The sequence below is a fragment of the Coregonus lavaretus genome (genome assembly GCF_964263955.1).
Source record: "Coregonus lavaretus genome assembly, chromosome: 1".
Lineage (NCBI taxonomy): Eukaryota > Metazoa > Chordata > Actinopteri > Salmoniformes > Salmonidae > Coregonus > Coregonus lavaretus.
The window spans coordinates 81,488,763-81,514,853 of NC_139988.1; the positions used below are offsets into that span (position 1 = coordinate 81,488,763).

At 44.1% G+C, this 26,091-nt stretch overlaps 2 protein-coding genes across 2 annotated transcripts; both read right to left on the reverse strand.

Moving 5' to 3' along the window:
• Positions 1-483: 483 nt before the first annotated feature.
• On the reverse strand, positions 484-7,615 carry sstr2a (somatostatin receptor 2a). Its single transcript, XM_084161955.1, has 3 exons — positions 7,077-7,615; positions 4,873-5,669; positions 484-4,677 (listed from the first exon to the last, which is right to left on the reverse strand). Exons 2-3 carry the CDS (start codon positions 5,596-5,598, stop codon positions 4,261-4,263), a joined length of 1,143 nt encoding a protein of 380 aa, XP_084018081.1. The 5' UTR covers positions 5,599-5,669; positions 7,077-7,615; the 3' UTR covers positions 484-4,260.
• A 14,221-nt stretch (positions 7,616-21,836) lies between these two features.
• On the reverse strand, positions 21,837-22,874 carry LOC311134160 (somatostatin receptor type 5-like; the record flags this gene model as incomplete). The annotated part of the gene is made up of 1 exon (XM_084167770.1): positions 21,837-22,874. The coding sequence occupies one exon, from the start codon at positions 22,872-22,874 to the stop codon at positions 21,837-21,839; it is 1,038 nt and encodes a 345-aa protein (XP_084023896.1).
• Positions 22,875-26,091: the final 3,217 nt, after the last annotated feature.

Genomic DNA, 26,091 nt, shown 5'->3' on the forward strand with positions numbered 1-26,091 from the left:
TTTAAATTTACGGATAGCCAGGGGTACACTCCAACACTCACATAATTTACAAAAGAAGCATTTGTGTTTAGTGAGTCCGCCAGATCAGAGGCAGTAGGGATGACCAGGAATGTTCTCTTGATAAGTACGTGAATTGGACAATTTTCCTGTCCTGCTAAGCATTCGAAATGTAACGAGTACTTTTGGGTGTCAGGGGAAATGTATGGAGTAAAAAGTACATATTTTCTTTAGGAATGTAGTGAAGTAAAGGTTGATAGCCTGAAATGGCTTGGTAGTTACCCACTGGGCACAGGCGTCAATTCAACGTCTATTCCACGTTGATTCCACGTAATTTCATTGAAATTACGTGGAAACAACGTTGCTCCAACTAGTGTGTGTCCAGTGGGTAGTATTGAGGTTGGGAGACAGGGAACCTATCTAGCTGGCTAACTAAAGCCAACTTCATAAAATTGCTAGGTGGCTAGTATTACAGAGAAACAACAAAACATTTTAGTTTTATTTATTTATCAAGATGGAAGCAGTAGGCTAGAGTATCTAGCATCAACTGTGTTTGCCAGTCTGTTTGTGCTATCATGAAAACTCCTTGTCACTCGTTGTCAGGCCAGACCTGTTTGGCTTGACAACGACAGCAATGGAATTGGCAAGAGCACAAGCAGATCGTGGACCAGGTTCCTGTATTTCACCTTGTAGACCAAGAAGAGGAGCAGATATTGAGAAAAACACAGAGAAAAATACTGTATATCTGATGACGAGAACTACTCCTTCCTTTGACTCTCATTCTATAGTATACGGCCCCTGTATCATTTAGAGGTGAACCACTTGTGATGCTTGAACCTGAGAGACAGACGCTTGACACGATGGAGGTGATGGTGTGGTTTGACCTCTGCACTTTTACAGTTGCTTTAACTCCTATGGAAAAGACTGTGTTTGAGTACAGTGTATGATCGTGTTAGACCCCTTCCTCTAGCTCTCTGTGGCTAGTTTGTTTAGTTAGTAATCATTACACACACAATGGTCTGTACTTATGCCATCTCTCCAGATGACCATCTATAATATAATGTTTGTACAAGGTTCAGGAGCGTTCACTGGGGGCTTTATTCACTAATGAAGTAGATTTTATTGTAACACTAGCACAGCTGATATGTAGTAATGAATGGGCTAGATAGATAAATATGTGCACATCGACTCAGTGTTCTGTACATACACTAGTGACCGTAGTGAGTCATGGCGACAGAAATTATGAGTGACATCAAGCGGCAGTCCCTGACTCCTTGCCAAATGTGATTGGACTCTAAAGGAGATTGAACTGTACACTCACATTTTGCTCTTCTATCCTCGTGGGGACCTAAAATGTATTTATATTCAAAATCCTATTTCCCTAAACCTAACCCTAGCCCTAACCTTAATCCATAACCCTAACCCAAACCCAAACCGTAATCCTAATCCTAAACCTAACCTTAAAATAGCCTTTGTCCTCATGGGGATGTGGGAAATGTCCCCACGAGGAAGCATTTCCCTTGTTTTACTATCCTTGTGGTACTTTTGGGGATTTTCGGTCCCCACAAGGATAGAAGAGCCAACACACAAACACACCCACACAAATTGCCCTGTATTATGAAATAATATTATCATCCATCTGAGAACTCACACGTAACAATAAACTAATTATGACACGTCTTTAACAATATTTTACACTGCGCTTACTGTTTACAAACTGAAGGAAAGCAAGCGATTAAGAGAGAAAGAGATCACACATAGAGTACAATAGGTGCTTACTGTAGAATAATATATGAACTCATCTAATATCTGCCCTCCTTGCTCTCATTTAAGTAAATTTTGGGTGAGGCAGAGTGTAGATGGTTCCTCCATACAAACACCACCTGTTCTCCTCAATGCGTCTGAGACTTTTTCTGTGTATCTGTGTGTGTGTGTGTTCAGGAACAAGGTAGTGATTCAGTGGTATACAGACAGTTAATTTTGAATGGTGCACCCATAGGTTAGCAGCTTCTAGCCCTTCACAAATGAACAACACATTGAGAGAAGGCTGAGGTTCCATCCTCCTGATCCTATATGTCTTTATCCTACGCCCTCCTCTTCTTGGGTTAAATCTATGTACAGGTCTACCTAATCTACTGTACATGTGGGAGAAAGTTCTCAACTGCCTCTGGCATAATGTTGCTAATTACAACGCCTGATGTCACCACTTAAAGAAAAAATCCACCCAAAACCACTAATTCCTATAATTTACTGTGTTAAATAACACTAATATGTGAGAACATCATTTTTTGTGAACAAATGTTTCATTTTGTCCTCATAATAAGGTCGGTAGAAACGTGAAAATCGTTGTGGAAATCTGTTGCAGCTCAAGTCGACTAGAAAACCCACAATGCAATGCTCTATCTATGGGCTGGCTGGCTAGCTAGCTAGCTAGCTAGTTAGGTAGCTAGCTAGCAAATGTAGCTTCACACAATAATACCAAAGTCAATATCAGCATGTGAAGTAGCTAGTTAGCTGTAAAATCCCCCCCCCACAAAATGCACTATCTCACCATGTTCAACCTGCAGATCGATGTGCCTCACAGAGTGGAGTCTGACATTCGCAATGTCCATGCAACCGCAACATGCAGTGCACCCTGGACTGAAGAGACAGACAAATAGGAGAAATGTGGTGGACCCTCTGTTAAATTAACAATTTCTCAAGGTAGGAATATCGCAAAAATATGATCAATGGCTCGTTCAAGAGAAGACAACCTCCATATTGAAATCTGACATGTATGATAGACATTTTCGCGATCTAAAAGTCGTATTCCTATTAACTTCCAGTGTAGTGAAAATGCAATGCTACACCATGCCGGACACATTTCTGCCTGCTTGAACGGCAATAATTCAGATACATAAGAAAACATGAAAGGACCCTGGAAATTGATATAACATCGCTCAGAAATACATAAAAACAATATAACATTCCAAATGGGTGAATCTTTCCTTTAATGGGCTATGAAATTAGTGGCTCACACACACCCTATCACGATGAGGCCTTCCAGCGAACAAACACACACACACACACACACACAACCATGGATTCCCCATCTGTACACATTTAGAGAGATAACAACGTTGCCCTTGGACTGTGGTAGTGAAGAACACCCATCTCTCTACCAACCAAAACACTGCTGCTGTAGCTCCCTCCGTGATGCAATGCTGTTAATTCAGAAATCATCAGCGTCACTCTGACAGCATAGAACTGATGCTGAAACACAACTCATCCTGTTGAGTATCAACAAGATTGGCACCACGACAGCTTGGTTATGCTAGGAGCATATCGCCTTTAAGCCAACTAGTGCTGACAGCAGAAGAGAAAATGTCATACCAGATTATAAACTGTACACAGTATATGAACAGCCCATCTCGGAGACGGTGTGTATGTGAGTGTGTGTGTGTGTGTGTGCTTGGCCGTGCTAGCATCTAAAGGTTGAGCCAAATATAAATCAGAGAGTAATGATCTTGATAAGTGCCTACAGACAAATGGTATTAACAAGGGGAAATCTATGTACAACATCAAGATCGTTTGAAGTTAGAGAATCAATGATCAATGATCCTGGATGCAAAATTCAAAAGTCTCCAGCTTCAGTCAGAGGACATCTGACTTGGTGAGTAACATCTTTCCTTATCAATAAATAAGATGCTTTATCAAAGGTGTGCTTTCTCATATCCTGATCTCAAGACAGTACGAATCAATCCATGTCATCCAAACATGAGACCTCTTTTTCATCTTCTTCAATTCAATCTTTGTCTTTGTTTTCCAAGACGGATCTTGGCAGGTGTGCTCTAATACAGGGTTTCCCAAACTCGGTCCTGGGGCCCCACCTGGGTGCACGTTTAGGTTTTTGCCCAAGCACTACACAGCTGATTCAAATAATTAAAGATGATGAGTTGGTTATTTGAATCAGCTGTGTAGTCCTAGGGGCAAAAACCAAAACGTTCACCCGGGGGAGGGGGGGGACCCTGTTGTAAAGGACAGTATGAACCTCCTTGGTGTTTGGGCCGCTGTACAAGAGATTATAGAAGAATGGCTTAAATATGAGTAGTCCGTCTAACTCTTCCACACCATCCATCTGCTCAAGGAGACGACACACACAAGCAGCCCCACAGTCACCTCAGATCAACCGACTACTGTGGTGAGTTCATACCCGCACACACTCACACACACACCACACACACACCCACAACACACACAACACACACACACTCCTTCACACACTCAGATACTGGTCTGTAGCTCGCCATTGAGCAGCACGGCGTTGTGCATTTCCGCGGTGAAGTCGTTGACCATTCGCGTCCGCTCCATGCGGCTGTCGCTGCGCTCCGCCTCGTCCAATCCCGCCACCTTCTTTAAGCACAGAACATTCTGAAAGCTCTTCTTGAAGTTGTCCGACAGGAAGGCATACAGGATGGGGTTAGCACAGCTGTTGGCGTAGCCCAGCACCACCACGAACTCAAAGGTGCTCTTGAGGACGGGCGTGGTGTCGATGGTGCCAGTCACCGAGGTGACGTTGAACACGTAGAAGGGCAGCCAGCAGAGCACGAACATGGCCACTACGATGGACACCATCCTGGTCACCTTCCTCTCCGAACGCTTACGCTTAGTGGAGCCCACCCGCATGCCTGACGACTTCACCTATTGGAAAGGGAGAGAGGGTGATACTACCTTCTTAGATACCACAACTGTACCTATCTCTATGGTTACAGATAATAGGTAGATAGATAATAGGTTCAACTATATCAGAATGGAGAACTTCACCAAAGACGTCGTCAATAATAAAGATAAGTGAACTTGAAAATAAAACACCATGAACAGGGAGGAGGGGCTCACCTTGACGATGATGAGCAGGTAACAGAGGCAGATGACGATGAGCGGCAGGAAGAAACCCAGAAGGAAGGTGTAGAACATGAAGGCCGTCTGATAGGCCTCCTGAGGCTCCGGCCACACAATGGTACACGCCCACGCCTGGTTATTATTGGGCATCAGACCGCTGAAGATCATGATTGGCAGGTTGACCAGAAGGGACACTCCCCACACGGTCAGGTTGATGATCTTAGCCACGCGTGGCTTCCGCCACTTGGTGGACTTTATGGGGTGGACCACGGCCAGGTAGCGGTCGACACTCATGACCGTCAGGCAGAAGATGGAGGTGAACTGGTTGAGGGAGTCCACGGTCATGACCAGGCGGCAGAGCACGGCGCCGAAGGGCCAGTGGACCAGGGCCAGCTGCATGGCGATGAAGGGTAGACTCAGCATACAGAGGACGTCGGCCACGGCCAGGTTCAGGATGTAGATATTAGTCACCGTCTTCATCTTGGCGTAGCGCAGGATGACATAGATCACCAAGGTGTTGCCGGTCAGGCCCACGGCACACACCGTGAAGTAGACAAAGGTGATGACCACGGAGCTGGTCTTATCGAAGGCCTGGTGGGTCTCGTCCGGAGTGTCATTCCGGGACCCCAGGTCAGACTCGTTCCCTGGAAAGTAGCTGTCGTAGTACAGGGGCTCGGGGATGGAGAGGTTGGGGGGCGACGGGAGGAGAGGCCAGGGATCCATGCTGACAGAGAGGAGGGCTGGGTTAGGTCTGTTTCAGGGTTGAGATAGAAGACACTGTTCTCACATCCCACCTGAGTGTACAGTACATAGAGAGAGAGAAAATGGAGACAGTGGGTGAGAACAGAGCAACTCAAGGATGAGGGTGAATACATTCCTTCAAAGCACCATGGTAACTGTTAGCCTGCTATATAATGGTTTACTCTATGGCTATGTATTTTACTCAACATTAAGTTACATAATAAAGCCTGGCCCTTTATTTATAGGCCCCCACACAATATAGGACTTGCAGGACTCAACACTCCTCCTGTAGGGATTTCTGTGTTTTCATTTGAATGTGTTGAATGGTTGGGACTTTACACCCTTGTGACACACTGATGACAAAATGTTGATCTGAGTTGAACAAACAGCCCCGAGCTGATGTGAAACCCTTTGAAAAACACCTATGGATTCTGTCCAGTAATGAAACTACTCTCTAATGCAAAGGTGTCTGTTTTAGGATAAAGACCAGACCATGCCAAAATAATTGTGTAATTTAATTTGTTTGTTGAGAGTTGATTAAAATGGAAAAACAAAACCCATGTGCAGAGAAAAGGTCATTTATTTCATGTTGTTATTTCTGTTGGGCATAAGGCTATCTGTGGATCTGGGTTTATTACGCAAACACAGGTCCTCTATTGGATTGGTGGTGATTAGCAGCTCGCACTGCATGGGAAACCTGTAGCGCTCTGGTCAGAGACAGCGGCAGCATTTTTTATGTTATAAAAAAAAAAACCTTGCCAATAGACAAATGTTAGATAGTAAATACTATGATTTTATTATTAGATTACTCTTTGGTTCAGTATCGATTATATGCATATTTTATGCAGAAATATTGGTATTTTAAAATGCAAGATGGTTATGATTATTCTGTCTTCTATCATTCTAAAATATTTATTCACGCCAAACGAGACTTCACATTATGATATTCTTTTCAATATTGCTGATGGAGAGGTTATTTTGTGTTATCATTTATTGGTTTCTCTGTTTGGCCACCAATTTTAGGCACTAACGTTCAATTAATTTCATATGTCAAGGGCTATATGGCGTTTGGAATTTCAACAATGGACAATTACGGATACATTTGGGGCATTAAAATTCAACAGCGCGCACAATGGCACACAAATGCGCACGATAAATAGCCTAACCTTGATCAGAATATAAAATAACAGGTGCGCTGTTATAATTTACTACAGATATAACATAATTGAAAAGAAGGTGACAATTGAACTAAAGAAGTATGAATGTCCGATTTAAAATATACGTTTAGTTATGCGTTTGTTAGGCCTATTTACCTTTGACGACTGGTTATCGACAATGTCCAGAACGAAATGTTATAGGATTATGCGTGCACTTTTTCCAAAACCAAGATCACAATGAATTGACTTATTGTTTGGTAATAGCATATGTACAATTTCAAGATTCATGTAGGTTAAACTTACCTTAATTGTGAAACTTTAACGTCACATTAAATCCATCTTGGCAAGGTGTTATTTCAGCCAAGAGTATTCCGACTTCCACTTCTGGGCATCAGTGAAAATCCATGGGAAGGCAGCATTCTGCCCCGTGGCTTCCACTTATTAAAGTATGATACACCTGTTCTCCCATTACGCACAGTGGTATCTTGTGCACCAAAGTGGTGACGGTCATCACCACATATCTAACATTGATGTGTAATATGTCAAATAGGCAATAGGCTACAGTATATATTCTATTTTTCTTTAAAATACCTCAGATTACAATTAAAATTGTATAAATCATTTGTAGATCATTTTGAGTAACTGATGTATCCAAAAGTAGCCTACTGGCGCTGAATCAGTGACCAGAGCAAATGCGAAATCTGTTCTAGTAGGACTGACCCGCAAAGTAGAGTGCAGCCTGTTCAGCGCGCTGATGAGCGGTGCACTCACTGCTGCGTTCAGTGGAATTGGATGATGGGTGAGTGCGCGTTTGCTGCAGGTTTCGTCTCTACATGCAGATGGAGCTGCCGATCCGCTATGCTCTCGCCCCCTCTTCCTCCCTCCTCTCCCTCCTCTCCCCTCCTCACCAAACTCCCCCAATGTGCGTCAGTGTCCATCCGCCTGCGTGAAGGAAACTGCCATGCAGAGTTTCTCGCTCTGATATTTTCTAGGTGGGATATGTGCTCGTACTAATGACCTTAATGGAAACAGTTGGCTCAGTCACCAGACGGAGCATTTTCTCTGTTTATACTGGAGCTACAGCGCGACAGACTCTGCGCAACCAGAGTTTATAGTGAACCACTGGAGGACAAGCATCTTCTGAACTACCTCTATCAAAAGCGTCTGAGAAAGTTCCCCTTGTTCAATCACCTTCTTCCGCATGGGGCATGTATTTAACACTAGGTTAACTTAGTTCCCCCAAAAATTAATTCAGTCGGGGTCTCAAGTTACCATTGAGAGTAAGAATAGTATAATACAACCAGGTGCAATTCGAAATATGGTTGTGTATCAGCAGTTTTTCTCTTCTTATGTCAGTCACTGACAGGCACTCAATTAGGGACATATCGACATTTAGTGAGTGGGAGGGGTGGTCCAAAATAGTGGAGGGTTGTCAAACTTTTTTTGCTTTGGGGAGGGTTGTGTGGTTTTTTATTTGGCACAGGGTAGGGTAGTACGTTTTTCCATAGTTTACATTCGCCCTTCTGCTCATATTTTCCCTATAAACAATGGCTTGACTTACTTTTGGTATTACCCTAATAAAGTTTAGAAACCTTTGAAGGTTTGGTATGGTGTGGCTATTACTAAGCTTTAGCTACTGCAGGCCTATGATATGAAGGCAGTGCGCCACGGCACTCCAACTGACTCTGACAGTTGAACATGAGGTGAGGAAAACTGGTTCAGGCCTACCAGAGTTACTCCTATAATCTAACAATATCATGCTTATCTTTATACAAAATATTCGTATTGAAAATGTACGAATTACCTCCTTCAGTACGTCTATATCTGTATAGCAGACGCAGTAGCCATCTGACATGAAGAAATGCATGTCGGTATCGTAGCATGCCACCGGCATATCTCTACATCTCTATCTCTCTGGGGTTAGGCCTAAGCTTATCATCCTTTACATAGGCTATTACAAATATAAATGCAACATGCAACAATTTCAAAGATTTTACTGAGTTACAGTTCATATTAGGTAATCAGTCAATTGAAATACATTCATTAGGCCCTAATCTAGAGATTTCACATGACGGAATACAGATATGCATCTGTTGGTCACAGATACCTTTAAAAAAAAAAAGTAGGGCCGTGGATCAGTATCTGGTTTGACCACCATTTGCCTCATGCAGCGCGACACATCTCCTTCGCTTAGAGTTGATCAGGCTGTTGATTGTGGCCTGTGAAATGTTGTCCCACTCCTCTTTCATGGCTGTGCGAAGTTGCTGGATATTGGCGGGAACTGGAACACTCTGTCATACACGTCGATCCAGAGCATCCCAAACATTCTCAATGGGTGACATGTCTGGTGAGTATACAGGCCATGGAAGAACTGGGACATTTTCAGCTTCCAGGAATTGTGTACAGATCCTTGCGACATGGATTTGTACATTATCATGCTGAAACATGAGGTGATGGCGGCAGATGAATGGCACGACAATGGGCCTCAGGATCTTGTCACGGTATCTCAGTGCACCTGTGTAATGATCATGCTGTTTATTCAGCTTCTTGATATGCCACACCTGTCAGGTGGATGGATTATCTTGGCAAAGGCGAAATGCTCAGTAACGGTGATGTAAACAAATTTGTGCACAACATTTTCGAGAAATAAGCTTTTTGTGCGTATGGAACATTTCTGGGAAATGTTATTTCAGCTCATGAAACATGGGACCAATACTCTACATGTTGCATTTATATTTTTGTTCAGGGCGTTTATATTTGTATATCAGGGCTGCCCAACCCTCTTCCTGGAGATCTACCGTCCTGTGGGTTTTCAATCCAATCCTAATTTAACACACCTGATTCTACTTATTAGCTGCTCAACAAGACCTTAACTAGCTGAATCAGATATGCTAAATTAGGGTTGGGCAGCCCTGCTGTATATATTTAGCTATTTTTTATGAAGGTCAAAACTATTTGTCTCTTTTCGTTTGTGAGTTCTTTGCCTTTCGCCATGGTGATGGATGTCAAATGGATTTTACATGCGTGTAACAACAGTTTTAGACCCCAGTGAAACAGGAAGCCATGGAAGGCCACAATACAGTTCCTTAAGATGAGATGATCTTAAAAATGTAGGATGTTAATGCAGATTTAATTTTGTTTGATTTTATTTATAAGAATCTTTAGGGGTGCCAAGAATTTTGACACCTATCCTATAGAGATGTTTTTGTATTACTTGTTAAAAAAAATATTTCTCTCTGACCAATTGTATTATTATAAAATAATATATTTTCCCCCATTTTTTTTGAGCATACAATATAGCTCAGTATTTGTAATATTTATTTTATTGTCTTTTTTGCTCATCTTTATGAAGGGTGCCAATAATTTTGAAGGTGACTGTATGTCTGAATTCAATTAAATTGGTTCTGGAAAACATTACAAGAAAGTTCTGCTAATGTTCATGGAGACATCATCCAGAACACCCAAAACAACATGTGACGTTATGACATGATTGTTCCAAACATGTCATCTGAACATACAGTACACTGAGTGTACAAAACATTAAGAACACCTTCCTAATATTGTGTTGCACCCCCTTATTTTCCCCTCAGAATAGCCTCAATTCTTCGGGGCATGGACTCTACAAGGTGTCGAAAGCATTCCACAGGGATTGTGGCCCATGTTGACTCCAATGCTTCCCACAGTTGTGTCAAGTTGGCTGGAAGTCCTTTGGGTGGTGGACCATTCTTGATACACACAGGAAACTGTTGAGCATGAAAAACCCAGCAGCATTGCAGTTCTTGACACACTCAAACCGGTGTGCCTGGCACCTACTACCATACCCCGTTCAAAGGCACTTCAATCTTTTGTCTTGCCCATTCACCCTCTGAAAGGCACACATATACAATCCATTGTCTCAAGGTTTAAAAATCCTTCTTTAACCTGTCGCCTCCCCTTCATCTACACTGATTGAAGTGGATTTAACAAGTGACATCAATAAGGGATCATAGCTTTCACCTGGATTCACCTGGTCAGTCTATGTCATGGAAAGAACAGGTATTCCTCATGTTTTGTACACTCAGTGTATATGGAAGTAGTTTAGTGCAAAATATGGGTTAAAAAAATATACAATTTCATGATCTTTCGTATGTCTCTCAGATATCGGACAGACACGTTAAAACAAACGTATATTTGACTATGTCTGTTTTTCCATGTATGAATCGGTTATTCAGTGCGTTTCTATGGGCGAATAGCAGTAAGGCCAAATATAATCTGTTAACATTCTTGCATTCTTGTATAATCATTCTTGATGATTAGACAATACCAACATTGTATAATTAAGCAATAAGGCACGAGGGGGTGTGGTACACGGCTAAGGGCTGTTCTTATGCACGACGTAAAGCGGAGTGCCTGGATACAGCCCTTAGCCGTGGTATATTGGCCATATATCACAAACCCCCGAGGTGCCTTATTGCTATGATAAACTGGTTACCAATGTAATTAGAGCAGTAAAAATAAATGTTTTGTCATACCCATGGTATACGGTCTGATTTACCACGGCTGTCAGCCAATCAGCATTCAGGGTTCGAACCACCCATTTTATAATCATCAACAAAACTGGACAGATTGTGTTATTTTAACTTTTTTGGGCTGGATGGGTCACACTTAATTTGGATAGTGCAGATAGTCCATCTGTAGATGCTCTACAGATGGTCATATTATCAACAAAATATCTGTTGACAAGCAACTTCTTACTAAAGTTAGGATTAGGGTTAGGTTTAGAATGAGGATTTAGGTTAGGGCTAGAGTTAGGATAAGTGTTAAGTTCCGGGTTAGGGCTAGAGCATCTACAGATGGACTGTCCAAACAAAGTGTTGCCGGGGAATGTTCTTACACCTATTCCACAACGTAATGAAATGTTCAGGAAACATTAACAGAAATTAGTTTTGGTTTGCTGGGTATGCTCGTCTAGATTATTTTAGCTGATTTCCAAATCCTCCAAAAATGACTTCAATAAACATGTCAAACCTGTCACAAACAGACTACCACCATTATAAATCATAGATATTCCACGAAACGTGGGTATTTAAAAACTTGTGATCTTTTACAATATCAAGGCTTTGTGATCAATCATTTTGCACCCTGAAGCTTCTAATCCTTCATTGGTGGCCTTGCCAACTTTACAAATGAAACTATGTTAATGTGCCGTTTCAGATATCATGCAGGCTATGATGACATGAATGACTTGTATTTTTTATTTTTTCCCCCATGATCTATCTCATAACCACTGACAGTTGTTTGTAAGGATGCTCGAGTGGTGTGTGAGGGCTAGCACCAGGATTGATGGCTGTTTGTTCCAGAAGGGTCCCCAGGGTCAGAGGCTGAGTGGGGGACTCCTTTACCTCTGAAGGACACCCCGCTGTGCTGTAGTGGACACATCTCATCTTCCTATCTCAGGTCATCTGCAGTCATGTTGTTTTGTTGTGCTTTTTCATTCCCCACATGTCCATGACATTGATTCTCTCCGCTCTGTCTGCCCTCGCAGCACGTCGCAGAGAGTGGCGAGAGTGTGGCGCGTCAAGAGGATATAGAGATAGCGAAGTGACATGTTGTGATTCTTCTCTGACACCTCTGGAACCGGACACACAAGGATTCCGATATCATCATGACCATGATATCCATTGACTCTCCAAACAATACAGACCCTTAGGATAGTTTGGGGGATTCTATGCTAAATGTTTCCCAGGAATGTGCAGGCCAAATCTCAATTAATCAAAAAGTAGCAGTTGCGATGTCATACCTCCATAGTCAATGAGTTATTCTTGGTTTTAAAGCCAGTGGTAGCATAGAGGAGTATGGCTGAAAAATGCATTGATTTCCTTGTTTATTCTATAGCTTCCTGTTGCGCATGTAGACTTTTAAAGCTGTCATATCTGTTTGTAATGGGGGTGATTTTCTCTCCCTGCTGCCTGAGAAAAATATGGAGTAGACTGCCAGGACAACACACCCCAGGCCCTCCATGAGAACAACAAACCAAGGGATTACATAGCCTGCCTGGGAGAAATGTTATCAGTGTGAGAGTCAGTCTCACTCAGGGAACCCAGTGCCACACAGCTTAGTGATAAGCCCAGTTCTGGTTCTGGAGTTTTGTTGTGCTGTGACTAGAATATGAAAGAATGTTTATCTTATTCGGCCTATATTGGGATATGATATTCAGAGTGGGTCTTTGGTAAGTTATTTTTTAAAAGGCTGACATTTAAAAAATCTGAGGATGAAAAACGAGATGCCATTACACTGGGAACACACTGGTTGAATCAACGTTGTTTCAACATAATTTGTCAATGTATTGTGACGTGGAATCAACGTGGACAATACATATGATTTGAAAAAGTCATCAACCAGTACTGCTTTCATCTCATTTAAACCAGTGTTGTGAAAATGTTAATTAGGGTCAAATTGAATCTGAAATATATTGATGTAACAAACTGTTAGTCAGGTTAAGTCAATCTAATTTCAACATAATCATCAGAACTATGTATACATTGAAATTGCGTTGACAATTCCACTTGAAATGTAAAAAAATAAATACAAAAATATCCTATATTGATTGGGTGATAGATATTATGTTGAATTTGAGATTTGATTAGACATATTTTATTTGACCTTTTTCCAATGTTGATAGTAAAATGGTATGTTTGAATCAACATCATCCCACTGGGCACACACTGATTGAATCAATGTGGTGTCCATGTCATTTCAATGAAATTACGTTGAACCAACTTTGAATTGACGTCTGTGCCCAGAGGGATTGTTTTAACGTCATGATATCAACCCAAATAAAGAGGTATATTGAAATAAAATGTGAAGCCACAGTCCAATGATTTCTTCCTGAACAGTGACTCCTACTGGTATATGACAGGTAATGCACTTCAGTGAGAACAAGTCTACCATCCAGATGCCTACCGCTATGTATCCTGTTTAGCTTTAGAAATAAGCTGTGTTCGTTTTAGCTGAGCCATCATGTCAACACATTTAGACATTGATCAGCTTCCATACTCCTTTGCGTAGACTACCTAAATCACATTGAATAGCTGAAAGTAACTCTAACTTTTCTTACATAAGCTGTATGTGAAAGTACATTTGGAGTGAGGTTGGATTTATGAAGGCTACATTGACATCTGATTTGCCCAAAGGACACCATAATTTCAACATGTAGCTAGGTATACTATCATTCATCCATGGTTGATTGGATCTTTTGAAGTTAGAAGTAGTCACCATTAGCCCTATACAGTGGGGGAAAAAAGTATTTAGTCAGCCACCAATTGTGCAAGTTCTCCCACTTAAAAAGATGAGAGAGGCCTGTAATTTTCATCATAGGTACACGTCAACTATGACAGACATATTGAGAGAAAAAAATCCAGAAAATCAAATTGTAGGATTTTTTATGAATTTATTTGCAAATTATGGTGGAAAATAAGTATTTGGTCACCTACAAACAAGCAAGATTTCTGTCTCTCACAGACCTGTAACTTCTTCTTTAAGAGGCTCCTCTGTCCTCCACTCGTTACCTGTATTAATGGCACCTGTTTGAACTTGTTATCAGTATAAAAGACACCTGTCCACAACCTCAAACAGTCACACTCCAAACTCCACTATGGCCAAGACCAAAGAGCTGTCAAAGGACACCAGAAACAAAATTGTAGACCTGCACCAGGCTGGGAAGACTGAATCTGCAATAGGTAAGCAGCTTGGTTTGAAGAAATCAACTGTGGGAGCAATTATTAGGAAATGGAAGACATACAAGACCACTGATAATCTCCCTCAATCTGGGGCTCCACGCAAGATCTCACCCCGTGGGGTCAAAGTGATCACAAGAACGGTGAGCAAAAATCCCAGAACCACACGGGGGGACCTAGTGAATGACCTGCAGAGAGCTGGGACCAAAGTAACAAAGCCTACCATCAGTAACACACTACGCCGCCAGGGACTCAAATCCTGCAGTGCCAGACGTCCCCCCCTGCTTAAGCCAGTACATGTCCAGGCCCGTCTGAAGTTTGCTAGAGTGCATTTGTATGATCCAGAAGAGGATTGGGAGAATGTCATATGGTCAGATGAAACCAAAATATAACTTTTTGGTAAAAACTCAACTCGTCGTGTTTGGAGGACAAAGAATGCTGAGTTGCATCCAAAGAACACCATACCTACTGCGAAGCATGGGGGTGGAAACATCATGCTTTGGGGCTGTTTTTCTGCAAAGGGACCAGGACGACTGATCCATGTAAAGGAAAGAATGAATGGGGCCATGTATCGTGAGATTTTGAGTGAAAACCTCCTTCCATCAGCAAGGGCATTGAAGATGAAACGTGGCTGGGTCTTTCAGCATGACAATGATCCCAAACACACCGCCCGGGCAACGAAGGAGTGGCTTCGTAAGAAGCATTTCAAGGTCCTGGAGTGGCCTAGCCAGTCTCCAGATCTCAACCCCATAGAAAATCTTTGGAGGGAGTTGAAAGTCTGTGTTGCCCAGCGACAGCCCCAAAACATCACTGCTCTAGAGGAGATCTGCATGGAGGAATGGGCCAAAATACCAGCAACAGTGTGTGAAAACCTTGTGAAGACTTACAGAAAACGTTTGACCTGTGTCATTGCCAACAAAGGGTATATAACAAAGTATTGAGAATCTTTTGTTATTGACTAAATACTTATTTTCCACCATAATTTGCTAATAAATTCATAACAAATCCTACAATGTGATTTTCTAGAAAAAAATCTCATTTTGTCTGTCATAGTTGACGTGTACCTATGATGAAAATTACAGGCCTCTCATCTTTTTAAGTGGGAGAACTTGCACAATTGGTGGCTGACTAAATACTTTTTTCCCCCACTGTAAATAGGATGCCACATGCATGATATTAATAATACACTTTTACCTTTGGATATTGTCTTGTACATGAAGGATGGTTGTTTGTTTTTAAATGTAATCTACAAGTTATAAATATGTTGGATTCACGTCTCCATCTCAACCAAATATCTAAGTTGAAGAATAGGACTGAATCAAATCAATGTTTATTTATAGTGCATTTAAAGTTTGATTTGGTGGTACTCTTTAACTCTTTGGTTGAGATGAAGACGTGAATCCAACATATCAATCATTAATTTGTAGACAAACTGGATATTGAATTGTGAACGCAACCAAATATCAACATTTGAAGGAGATGTATCTTCTGCTTGGATAGTATATACAGTATACTGTATATAATTAATGACATATATAAAAGAGGGGACTGTGGATCTGTCTCTGTCCATTAAAACGTTAGTACTTTAGTATGTTCGTACGTTCATAAGCACATACATTCGTCCATTCGCCACACGCTATATCTCAGACAGCACTGGCCCAATTTTGACGAAACTTGGGTGAATGATGCATCTTGCCATAGAGATCCAGCATTTACACTGATTAGCCCAAGGCAGGAGCTATAATAATGAACTGAAATGTGTTAGTCACACGCAATATCTCGATTGGCCCAAGGGCAAGTGCTGCATCATTCGTGGGGGACGACATGTTTACTGCTGCCTAAATGTTTCAACGCTGGTTAAAATGAGATGAAAACTGTGCTGTTGATAACCTTTTTTTAAATCCAATGTATTTTCCATGTTGATTCCAGGTCACAATACATTGACAATTTACGTTGAAACAACGTTGATTCAACCAGTGTGTGTGTGAGAGAGAGAGATTGTCACGCCCTGACCCTGGGGACTCTTATTTGTTGAGTAAGGGTGTGATTTTCTATGTTGTATTTTCTATGTTTTCTATCTAGTATGTCTAGATCTATGTTGGCCGGTGTGGTTCCCAATCAGAGGCAGCTGTCGCTCGTTGTCTCTGATTGGGGACCATACTTAGGCAGCCTATTGGCACTGTGTAGTTGTGGGATCTTGTTTCGTGAAAGGTATGTTGTTTGTGTCTACCTTGGACTTCACGTTTCGTTTCGTTTCGTTTCGTTTATTGTTTTGTCGTTGTGTTTATTCGGTTCAAATAAACATGTATGCATATCACGCTGCGCCTTGGTCTGACCCGTCGATGAACGATCGTGACAGAAGATCCCACCAAACGAGGACCAAGCAGCGTGTCCAGGAGCAGACAGCCTGGACCTGTGGTCCTCTGTAGCTCAGCTGGTAGAGCACGGCGCTTGTAACGCCAAGGTAGTGGGTTCGATCCCCGGGACCACCCATACACAAAAAAAAATTATGCACGCATGACTGTAAGTCGCTTTGGATAAAAGCGTCTGCTAAATGGCATATTATTATTATTACCTGGGAGGAGATCCTGGACGGTAAGGGATCCTGGACTTGGGAGGAGATTCAGGCTGGGATGGATCGCCGTCCTTGGGAGGAGACAGTGAAGGCCTGGTATAGAGAGAAGCAACGGCAACGCAGAAGGCGCCGGCCGAGGAAGAAGTCCGAGAGACAGCCCCAATATTTTTTTTGAGGGTGCTAAAAGGGTGGTTGGCGGAGCCTAGTGTTAGAGCAGAGCCAACTCCCCGTACTCACGCGAGGAGGCGTGTTATGCGGAGCTACGTACTGTGTCGCCAGTGTGCCGGCACAGCCCTGTACGTCCTGTGCTAGCACCACGCACGTGCCGTGCGAAGATGGGCATCCAGCCAGGACGGGGTGTGCCGGCTCAACGCTCCTGGTCTCCAGTACGCCTCCTCGGTCCTGCATATCCTGCGCCGGTTCTACGTACTGTATCGCCAGTACGCATGCACAGCCCAGTGCGTCCTGTGCCAGCGCCCCGCACGTGTAGTGCGAAAGTGGGTAGCCAGCCAGGACGGGTTGTGCCAGCTCTCCGCTCCAGACCTCCAGTCCGCCTTCGCAGTCCGGTCCGGCCCGTTCCTGCTCCTCGCACCAAGCCAGTGGTGCGTGTCGCCAGCCCGGCCCGGCCTTTTCCTGCTCCTCGCACCAAACCAGTGGTGCGCGTCGCCAGCCCGGCCCGGCCTGTTCCTGCCCCTCGCACCAAGCCAGTGGTGCGCTTAGCCGGCCCGGCCTGTTCCTGCCCCTCGCACCAAACCAGTGATGCGCGTCGCCAGCCCGGCCCGGCCTGTTCCTGCCCCTCGCACTAAGCCAGTGGTGCGCGTCGCCAGCCCGGCCCGGCCTGTTCCTGCCCCTCGCACCAAGACAGTGGTGCGCGTCGCCAGCCCGGCCCAGCCTGTTCCTGCCCCTCGCACCAAGCCAGTGGTGCGCGTCGCCAGCCCGGTCCGGCCTGTTCCTGCCCCTCGCACCAGGCCAGTGGTGCGCGTCGCCAGCACGGTCCGGCCTGTTCCTGTCCCTCGCACCAAGCCAGTGGTGCGCGTCGCCAGCCCGGCCCGGCCTGTTCCTGCTCCCCGCACCAGGCCAGTGGTGCGCGTCACCAGTCCGGTACGGTCCGTTCCTGCTCCCCACACCAAGCCAGTGGTGCGCGTCGCCAGCTCGGTCCGGCCTGTTCCTGCTCCTCGCACCAAGCTAGTTGTGCGTGTGTCCAGTCCGGCACGGCCCGTGCCTGTTCCACCGGTGCCTGGTCCGGCACCGGTCAGCTGCTCCACTCCGGAGCCAGAGCATTCCACTCCACCGATGCCCAGTTCAGCTCCGATCAGCTGCTCCACTCCGGAGTCAGAGCAATCCGCTTCACCGGGGTCCAGTCCAGCTCTGGTCAGCGGCTCCACTCCGGAGCCAGAGCAGTCCTCTCCACCGGGGTCTAGTCCCGATCCGGTCAGCGGTTCCGCTCCGGAGCCAGAGCAGTCCGCTCCACCGGTGCCTAGTCCAGCTCTGGTCAGCGGCTCCAGTCCGGAGCCTGAGAAGTCCGCTCCACCGGTGCCTGGTCCAGCTCCGGTCAGCGGCTCCAGTCCAGACCCAGACGTCAGCCCCTCTCCATGTTCGGGGTCTCCCACACCAGGGTCCAGACAGGGCTTGGAGTATAGTGGGAGGAAGGAGAGGGGAAGCATCGCGCCGAGGTCTAGACCAGACCAGGGGCGCAACAGGGAGGCGAAGAGTGAGAGGTCGTCACGCCCTGAGCCGGATCCGCCTCCGAGGCGGAATGCCCACCCGGCCCCTACCCTGTTATGTTTATGTTGTGCGGTCGGAGTCCGCACCTTTGGGGGGGGGGGGTACTGTCACGCCCTGACTCTGGGGACTGTTATTTGTTGAGTCAGGGTGTGATTTTCTATGTTGTATTTTCTATGTTTTCTATCTAGTATGTCTAGATCTATGTTGGCCGGTGTGGTTCCCAATCAAAGGCAGCTGTCGCTCGTTGTCTCTGATTGGGGCCATACTTAGGCAGCCTATTGGCACTGTGTAGTTGTGGGATCTTGTTCCGTGAAAAGTATGTTTGTGTCTACCTTGGACTTCACGTTTCGTTTCTTGTTTTGTCGTTGTGTTTATTCGGTTCAAATAAACATGTATGCATATCACGCTGCGCCTTGGTCTGACCCGTTCATCAACGATCGTGACAGAGATTGAGAGTTTGTGTGTGTGTGTGAGAGAGAGAGAGAGAACGAGAGAGTTATTGATAAAGATGTGCTGACAGCTATTAGACATAAATTGTGTAATTTAACTTTATTGATTCGTTTCCCACCTACACTCCCATGGCGGCCATTACTTTTCTTTACTGCAGTCTCTCACAGGCAGTTAACAGCTGCTTCTTATTACTGAAGAGGGTTCGATCGCATCTAGCAGAAATAACAAGGAAAATGAACCGTCTGCAACACCAAGCCAAGTCTTTAATTAAAACCATGTAGTAGGATGACCTTTTAAATGTTTTAAATGCATTGACCCCTAATGACCCATTTTCAGATACCCATAATTCCTATGGATTTGCACATCATAGAATTGCACATATATGACCTTGGAGTCACAGTAAAGGATTATATCTCCCTTTTTTGTTGTTCAAACCCAGAATGATGACACATTAAGCAAACATGCCCCCATTGGCCCTCGACATTGATCAAGCAGGGCTATGTGTCATTGACCGTCAAACCTTTACCTCGAGCTCCGAGGGCTGGGGGCCCATGCATACACACAGACCACTATGGAGTCCAGTTGTGTGGGTTCACTTTATTTCTGCCTCATTGTCACTCAAATATGGACAGGCAGGGAGCTTCCAAATCTTTTTGAATGTCTTCCCTTTGCAATAAGAAGTTGTTAAAAAAATACTAGCAAAAAATAAGTGACAATTTACCAGAAGCACAGTTTCTTGAAATCTGTTAGTGAACCCTTGAAGAGGAGCACTTTTTAGCCAGTGGAATGCCAACTCCTCTTAAAACCTTTCTGTAAACGCTACACATTTTATTGCCTCTTAAACATAGTCCACATGCCAGACAAAAGCCAGTCCAAGTCACTACCCACTGGGCACAGACGTCAATTCATCGTCTATTCCACGTTTGATCAACATAATTTCATTGAAATGATCAGTGTGTGTCCAGTGGGTAGTTAGCAGGTCTTACACTTTGGTCTCAAAGCAGCTCTAGACTATGCTTCACATAGAACCACAAATTGTAACAGAGAGTTGGTCAGAATTAGGCTTGCAAAGCTACTGGTCATTTACGAAAGTTACCAGAATCTTCAGTAATTTTGGCAATCTATCGTAACTTTGGTAATTTATACTTGAACTTTAAAAAAATATATTCATATATAGTATTCATTTATTATATCTGTGTCCATATTGTCCATGAGTTCCTAGTAGATACACTGTAGACCGTATGGTTCAAGAGAAAATAACCTAATTAATGAAAAAAGCCTCTAATCAACAACGGCATTATTTTCAATTAACTCTGCAACTCTTCCAACTATTGACTTTTTTCACAACTGCCACCAGTTTGATGTTAAAATATTGACAACAAATACATATTGACATAGTAAAATAAATAAAAGTTTGTAAACAAAAACACATAAAGGATATTTCATGCTGGAACCCTCATATTAAACACCAATCGTATTCACTAAGTTCATGGTTTATGTTTAGGATAATGTTTTACAGCTTTGACATTCTATTTTTTTATTTAAAAATCAACTTATTCAATGATTCCATATATTTTACATGTGATAAGGCCACACAGAGTGCCAGAGATAATTACAGACACCTGTCTTGTGAAAGATTACATCCTTGAAAGTTACCAAAATTCTGGTAGTTTACTGGTAAACTTGGAAAGTTTCCAGTAATATACACTCCCTCAGAAACCCTAGTCAGAGCCTCTCTTATAATGCGACCTCACCACACAATCCACCACAAGTAAACTGTTTATATACTAGGTAGGCTACTGTCATACGCGCATGCTACTAAGTAGTCTACTAACTTGAGCCTCACAGATTAATTATTTTTGTAATGAACCTAAGAAGACAAACACAACATTGTGATTTATATGTTTTTAATGCACATTTCCATCAGTTACTTTTCTCTCGTGTGATTTTATATTTAAAACAGAAAGGTGATGATACTGTAGTGAGTAAGTGAGATTCAATCAGCAATATGTAATACGTATCCATAAACAATATTTGTAAATTGTGAAACTAATTTAACACGACAATAAGATGCGCCTTAAATCGATCCTGCTAGAGAGACGGACACACAGCAAACTTGCCATCATTAAGTCACCTTCTTTTGTGGGGTCTTCTGGGAGCTCTTTGTCTTGGCCAGCAGCACATACTGTAGCTACCATCTTGTTTACATGCCACCTGTTGTCGCCTCTCTGTTGTCACAGAATTTATGCCTCATTTAATTAGTTATGGAAAATCGAATTACAGAGGTGTGATAGAGCAGCGGGGCCTCACCGCAGCCTTATTTGAAATAAAATTAGAGAACAAGTCAGAGCGGAGTGGAAATAGAAAGTCTATTATCCAGTAGAAAAACAACAGCTGTACAGAAACGAATGTAGAAACACTTGTATAGAAAAACACTTGGCATTATAATCTTTACCAACCTCCTTTATATACAAAGGACATGTCCAAAGACACAGAATGAAGGTCATCATTTATAGGGAAAGTTAGCGTACATACAAAAAAGTTTCCACAATTCCATATTGCCCCTTTGGGCTGATGTGGAATGTTTTTCAGGATTCTCTATGCCACCGCACTTGTGTCGTTGAGGTCATAGCGCTCCGTGTCAGGGTTGCAGTGCATGCTGGGAGACCTCTTGGTGGGGCAGAGGAGTGTGAGGAAGTGGCGTCCGAAGGTTTCTGAGAGGCAGGCATACAGGATGGGGTTGGCACAGCTCCAGGAGTAGGACAGCAGCACCACAAACTCAAAGCACCTAGCAAAGGTCAGCACCAGGTCCGCATGGTACAGCGAGCAGAAGTTGAAGGCGTAGAAAGGAAGCCAGCACACAGCGAATGCCAGCACCACCGCCACCACCATCTTGGTGACCTGGGTCTCCAGGCGAGGGCTCTCCTGGCCTGGGGAGCTGGCCTGGCGGCAGTTGGTCCTCAGGGTGACCACCAAGGCGGTGTAGGAGACAATCATAACCAGGAAGGGCAGAGCGAAGCCCAGGACAAAGGTATAGGTGATGAAGGCCAGCCACCAGGAGTCTGAGGCCACCTGGGGGTCCAGGTTACACAGGCCGTCCCTAGCCGAGAAATGGATGGTCATGGGGAGGACAGGCAACAGAGAGAACAGCCACAGGAAGCCGCTGACTATCTTGGCCCGCCTGGGCGTGCGCCAGTGGGCAAACCGCAGCGGGTCAACAAGCGCCATGTAGCGGTCAATGCTCATCACGGTCAGGCAGAAGACGCTGGTGAACTGGTTGATGCCGTCCAGGACCATGACCAGCTTGCAGGCCAGGTCCCCGAATGCCCAGTGGTTCTGGAAGTTCTGGATGGCGATGAAGGGGAGGCCCACCATAAAGAGGCCGTCGGCCAGGGCCAGGTTAAAGATGTACACTGTGGTGGCAGAAGCCATCTTGTCCAACTTTAAGATGGCGACGATGACCAGGGTGTTCCCGCCCAGCCCTACGATGCACACAGCCAGGTAGAGAACAGCCATGGTCACACTGAACACATCCAGATCCTCCTGCACATACATGTCCTTGTCCACGTAACTGGTGGTGGGGTCAGCTATCGACCCCGCATTGTAAAACATCTCTGAGGCGAATGAGAAGTCCATCTTCGCTCAATACTTCTGTTTTTCAGTGTTTGGTTTGAATAAATTGTGGATAATTAAAAAAATATGATAAACTTGATAAAAAGTGGCAAAAAAGTCACAATAACTGTGGGTTAGAGTTCAAAAACATTTCTGGCTATCTATCTTTTCCTCTGCAAACAGCTTGACAGTGCCTGTCCACCATTAACATTCACATAACAAAAATAACCCCAAAAACCTGGAAGCTACTTAGCCCCAAAAAACATCCATCCTCAAAGACAGGCAATTTCTGTGGTCACCTGCTGTCCAAACCAACTGTTTATTTTTCCTTTAAAACCTTTCAAGCTGAGTCCTGTGGTGTCCTGGAGGAAAGCATTCTCTGTGGTGAGAAACTCACACCCATGTCAAATGGAGCACTTCAGTGAAGCTGGACGCTGTGTGTGAGAGGGCTTTTATATCTCCCCTGCAGCATTGAAGTGTGTGTCCACGGCCGCGAGCTCATCAGTCTCCCTCTGGCTCTCCTTTTAGCCTAATAAGCTCTCTTGGCTCTCCCGGCCCCGCTGTTATGCCGTTTCCAAGGTGTAGCCGGCCCCATCTGTTACAATACTTTTGTTTTCATAACTAAACTAAACATTCTCCACAAAGTGCACTCCAGCTTTTTTTTCTTCTCTCTCCTCTTCACCCTCACCCCATCCTTCTGTCTCACCCACCCCACCCCTGTGTCTCACCAACCCCACCCCTCTGCTCTCCTATACTCCCCTCACAGTTCAGTAGGGGGTCACTCGGAGCTGAACTACCCCCCACTTCCACACACACACCACCCCACCACTTCCCGCTAGTGCCACCCACCTTCTAGATTGGCTCTAACGGATGAATTGTGGACAGGAATGAAGCCCCTGTCGGTTATTCGGGCTAGGTTTTTTTTAGCAGTTGTTTTTCGTCTTTTGTCTTTTGCTTTTCTCTCTGATTGGCTTTATTCCGTGGCAGTTCATTCATCGCGGGGAGAGAGAGAGCAAGTGAGTGAGAGAGAGAAAAATAAAGAGAGAGAAAGAGAGATGGCAGGCAGGCAGACACAATGCAGGGTGAGTGATTGTCTCTGTCCTGTTTTTCCTCAGACATGCATAGCTAGAATACCCCGACAGCCCACAGACCCAGGAGCCACCTGACACTAAGCAAACACATCAACACCAATAAATCAAATGTTATTTGTCACATGCGGTGAATACAACAGGTGTAGACTTTACCGCGAAATGCTTACTTGTGAGCCCTTCTCAACGACAAATAATAAGAATAAAAATATTAACATAAGAAAAATAAAATACACAAGAATGACGCTATCTATATACAGGGAGTACCACTACCATATCAATGTGCAGGGGTACGAGGGATTTGAGGTAGATATGTACAGTGCATTCGGAAAGTATTCAGACCCCTTCCCTTTTTCCACATTTACGTTACAGCCTTATTCTAAACTGGATTAAATAAAAAATGTCCTTATCAATCTACACACAATACCCCATAATGATAAAGTGAAAACAGGTTTTTAGAAATGTGCAAATGTATTAAAAATAAAAAACAGAAATACCTTATTCACATAAGTATTCAGACTCTTTGCTATGAGACTCGAAATTGAGCTCAGGTGCATCCTGTTTCCATTGATCATCCTTGAGATGTTTCTACAACTTGATTGGAGTCCACTTGTTGTAAATTCAATTTATTGGAAAGGCACACACCTGTCTATATAAGGTCCCACTGTTGACAGTGAATGTCAGAGCAAAAACCAAGCCATGAGGTCGAAGGAATTGTCCGTAGAGCTTCGAGACAGGATTGTATCGAGGCACAGATCTGGGGTAGGGTACCAAAACATTTCTGCAGCATTGACGGTCCCCAAGAACACAGTGGCCTCCATCATTCTTAAATGGAAGAAGTTGGGAACCACCAAGAATCTTCCTAGAGCTGGCTGCACTGCCAAACTGAGCAATCGGGGGAGAAGGGCCTTGGTCAGGGAGGTGACCAAGAACTCGATAGTCACTGAAAGAGCTCCAGAGTTCCACTGTGGAGATGGGAGAACCTTCCAGAAGGACAACCATCTCTGCAGCACTGCACCAATCAGGCCTTTATGGTAGAGTGGCCAGACAGAAGCCACTCCTCAGTAAAAGGCACATGACAGCCTGCTTGGAGTTGCCAAAAGCCACCTAAAGGACTCAGACCATGAGAAACAAGATTATCTGGTCTGATGAAACCAAGATTGAACTCTTTGGCCTGAATGCCAAGCGTCCCGTCTGGAGGAAACCTGACACCATCCCTACAGTGAAGCATGGTGGTGGCAGCATCATGCTGTAGGGATGTTTTTCAGCGGCAGGGTCTGGAAGACTAGTCAGGATCGAGGGAAAGATTAATTGAGCAAAGTACAGAGAGATCCTTGATGAAACCATGCTCCAGAGTGCTCAGGACCTCAGACTGGGGCGAAGGTTCACCTTCCAACAGGACAACGACCCTAAGCACACAGCCAAAACAACACTGGAGTGGCTTCGGGACAAGTCTCTGAATGCACTTGAGTAGCCCAGCCAGAGCCCGAACTTGAACCCAATCGAACATCTCTGAAGAGACCTGAAAATAGCTGTGCAGCAACACTCCCCATCCAACCTGACAGAGCTTGAGAGGATCTGCAGAGAAGAATGGGAGAAACTCCCCAAATACAGGTGTGCCAAGCTTGTAGCGTCCTACCCAAGAACACTCGAGGCTGTAATCGCTGTCAAAGGTGCTTCAACAAAGTACTGAGTAAAGGGTCTGAATACTTATGTAAATGTGATATTTCCGTTTTTTATTTTTAATACATCTGCAAAAATGTTTTACAACCTGTTTTTGCTTTGTCATTATGGGGTATTGTGTGTAGATTAATTAGAGAAAAAACCAATTTAATCCATTTTAGAATAAGGCTGTAGCGTAATAAAATGTGGAAAAAGTCAAGGGGTCTGAATACTTTCGAATGCACTGTACATGAATGAAGGGTAAAGTGACTAGGCATCAGAATAGATAATGATAAGAGTAAAATAAAGAACAGAGTAGCAGCAGCATATGATCAGTGTGAAAGTGTGTGTGTGTGTGTGTGTGAGTGGGTGAGTGGATAGAGTATTGTGAGTGTGCATTGAGTCAGTGCAAGATAGAGTCAATGTAGTTAGTCTGGGTAACCATTTGATTAACGATTTAGCAGTCTTATGGCTTGGGGGTAGAAGCTGTC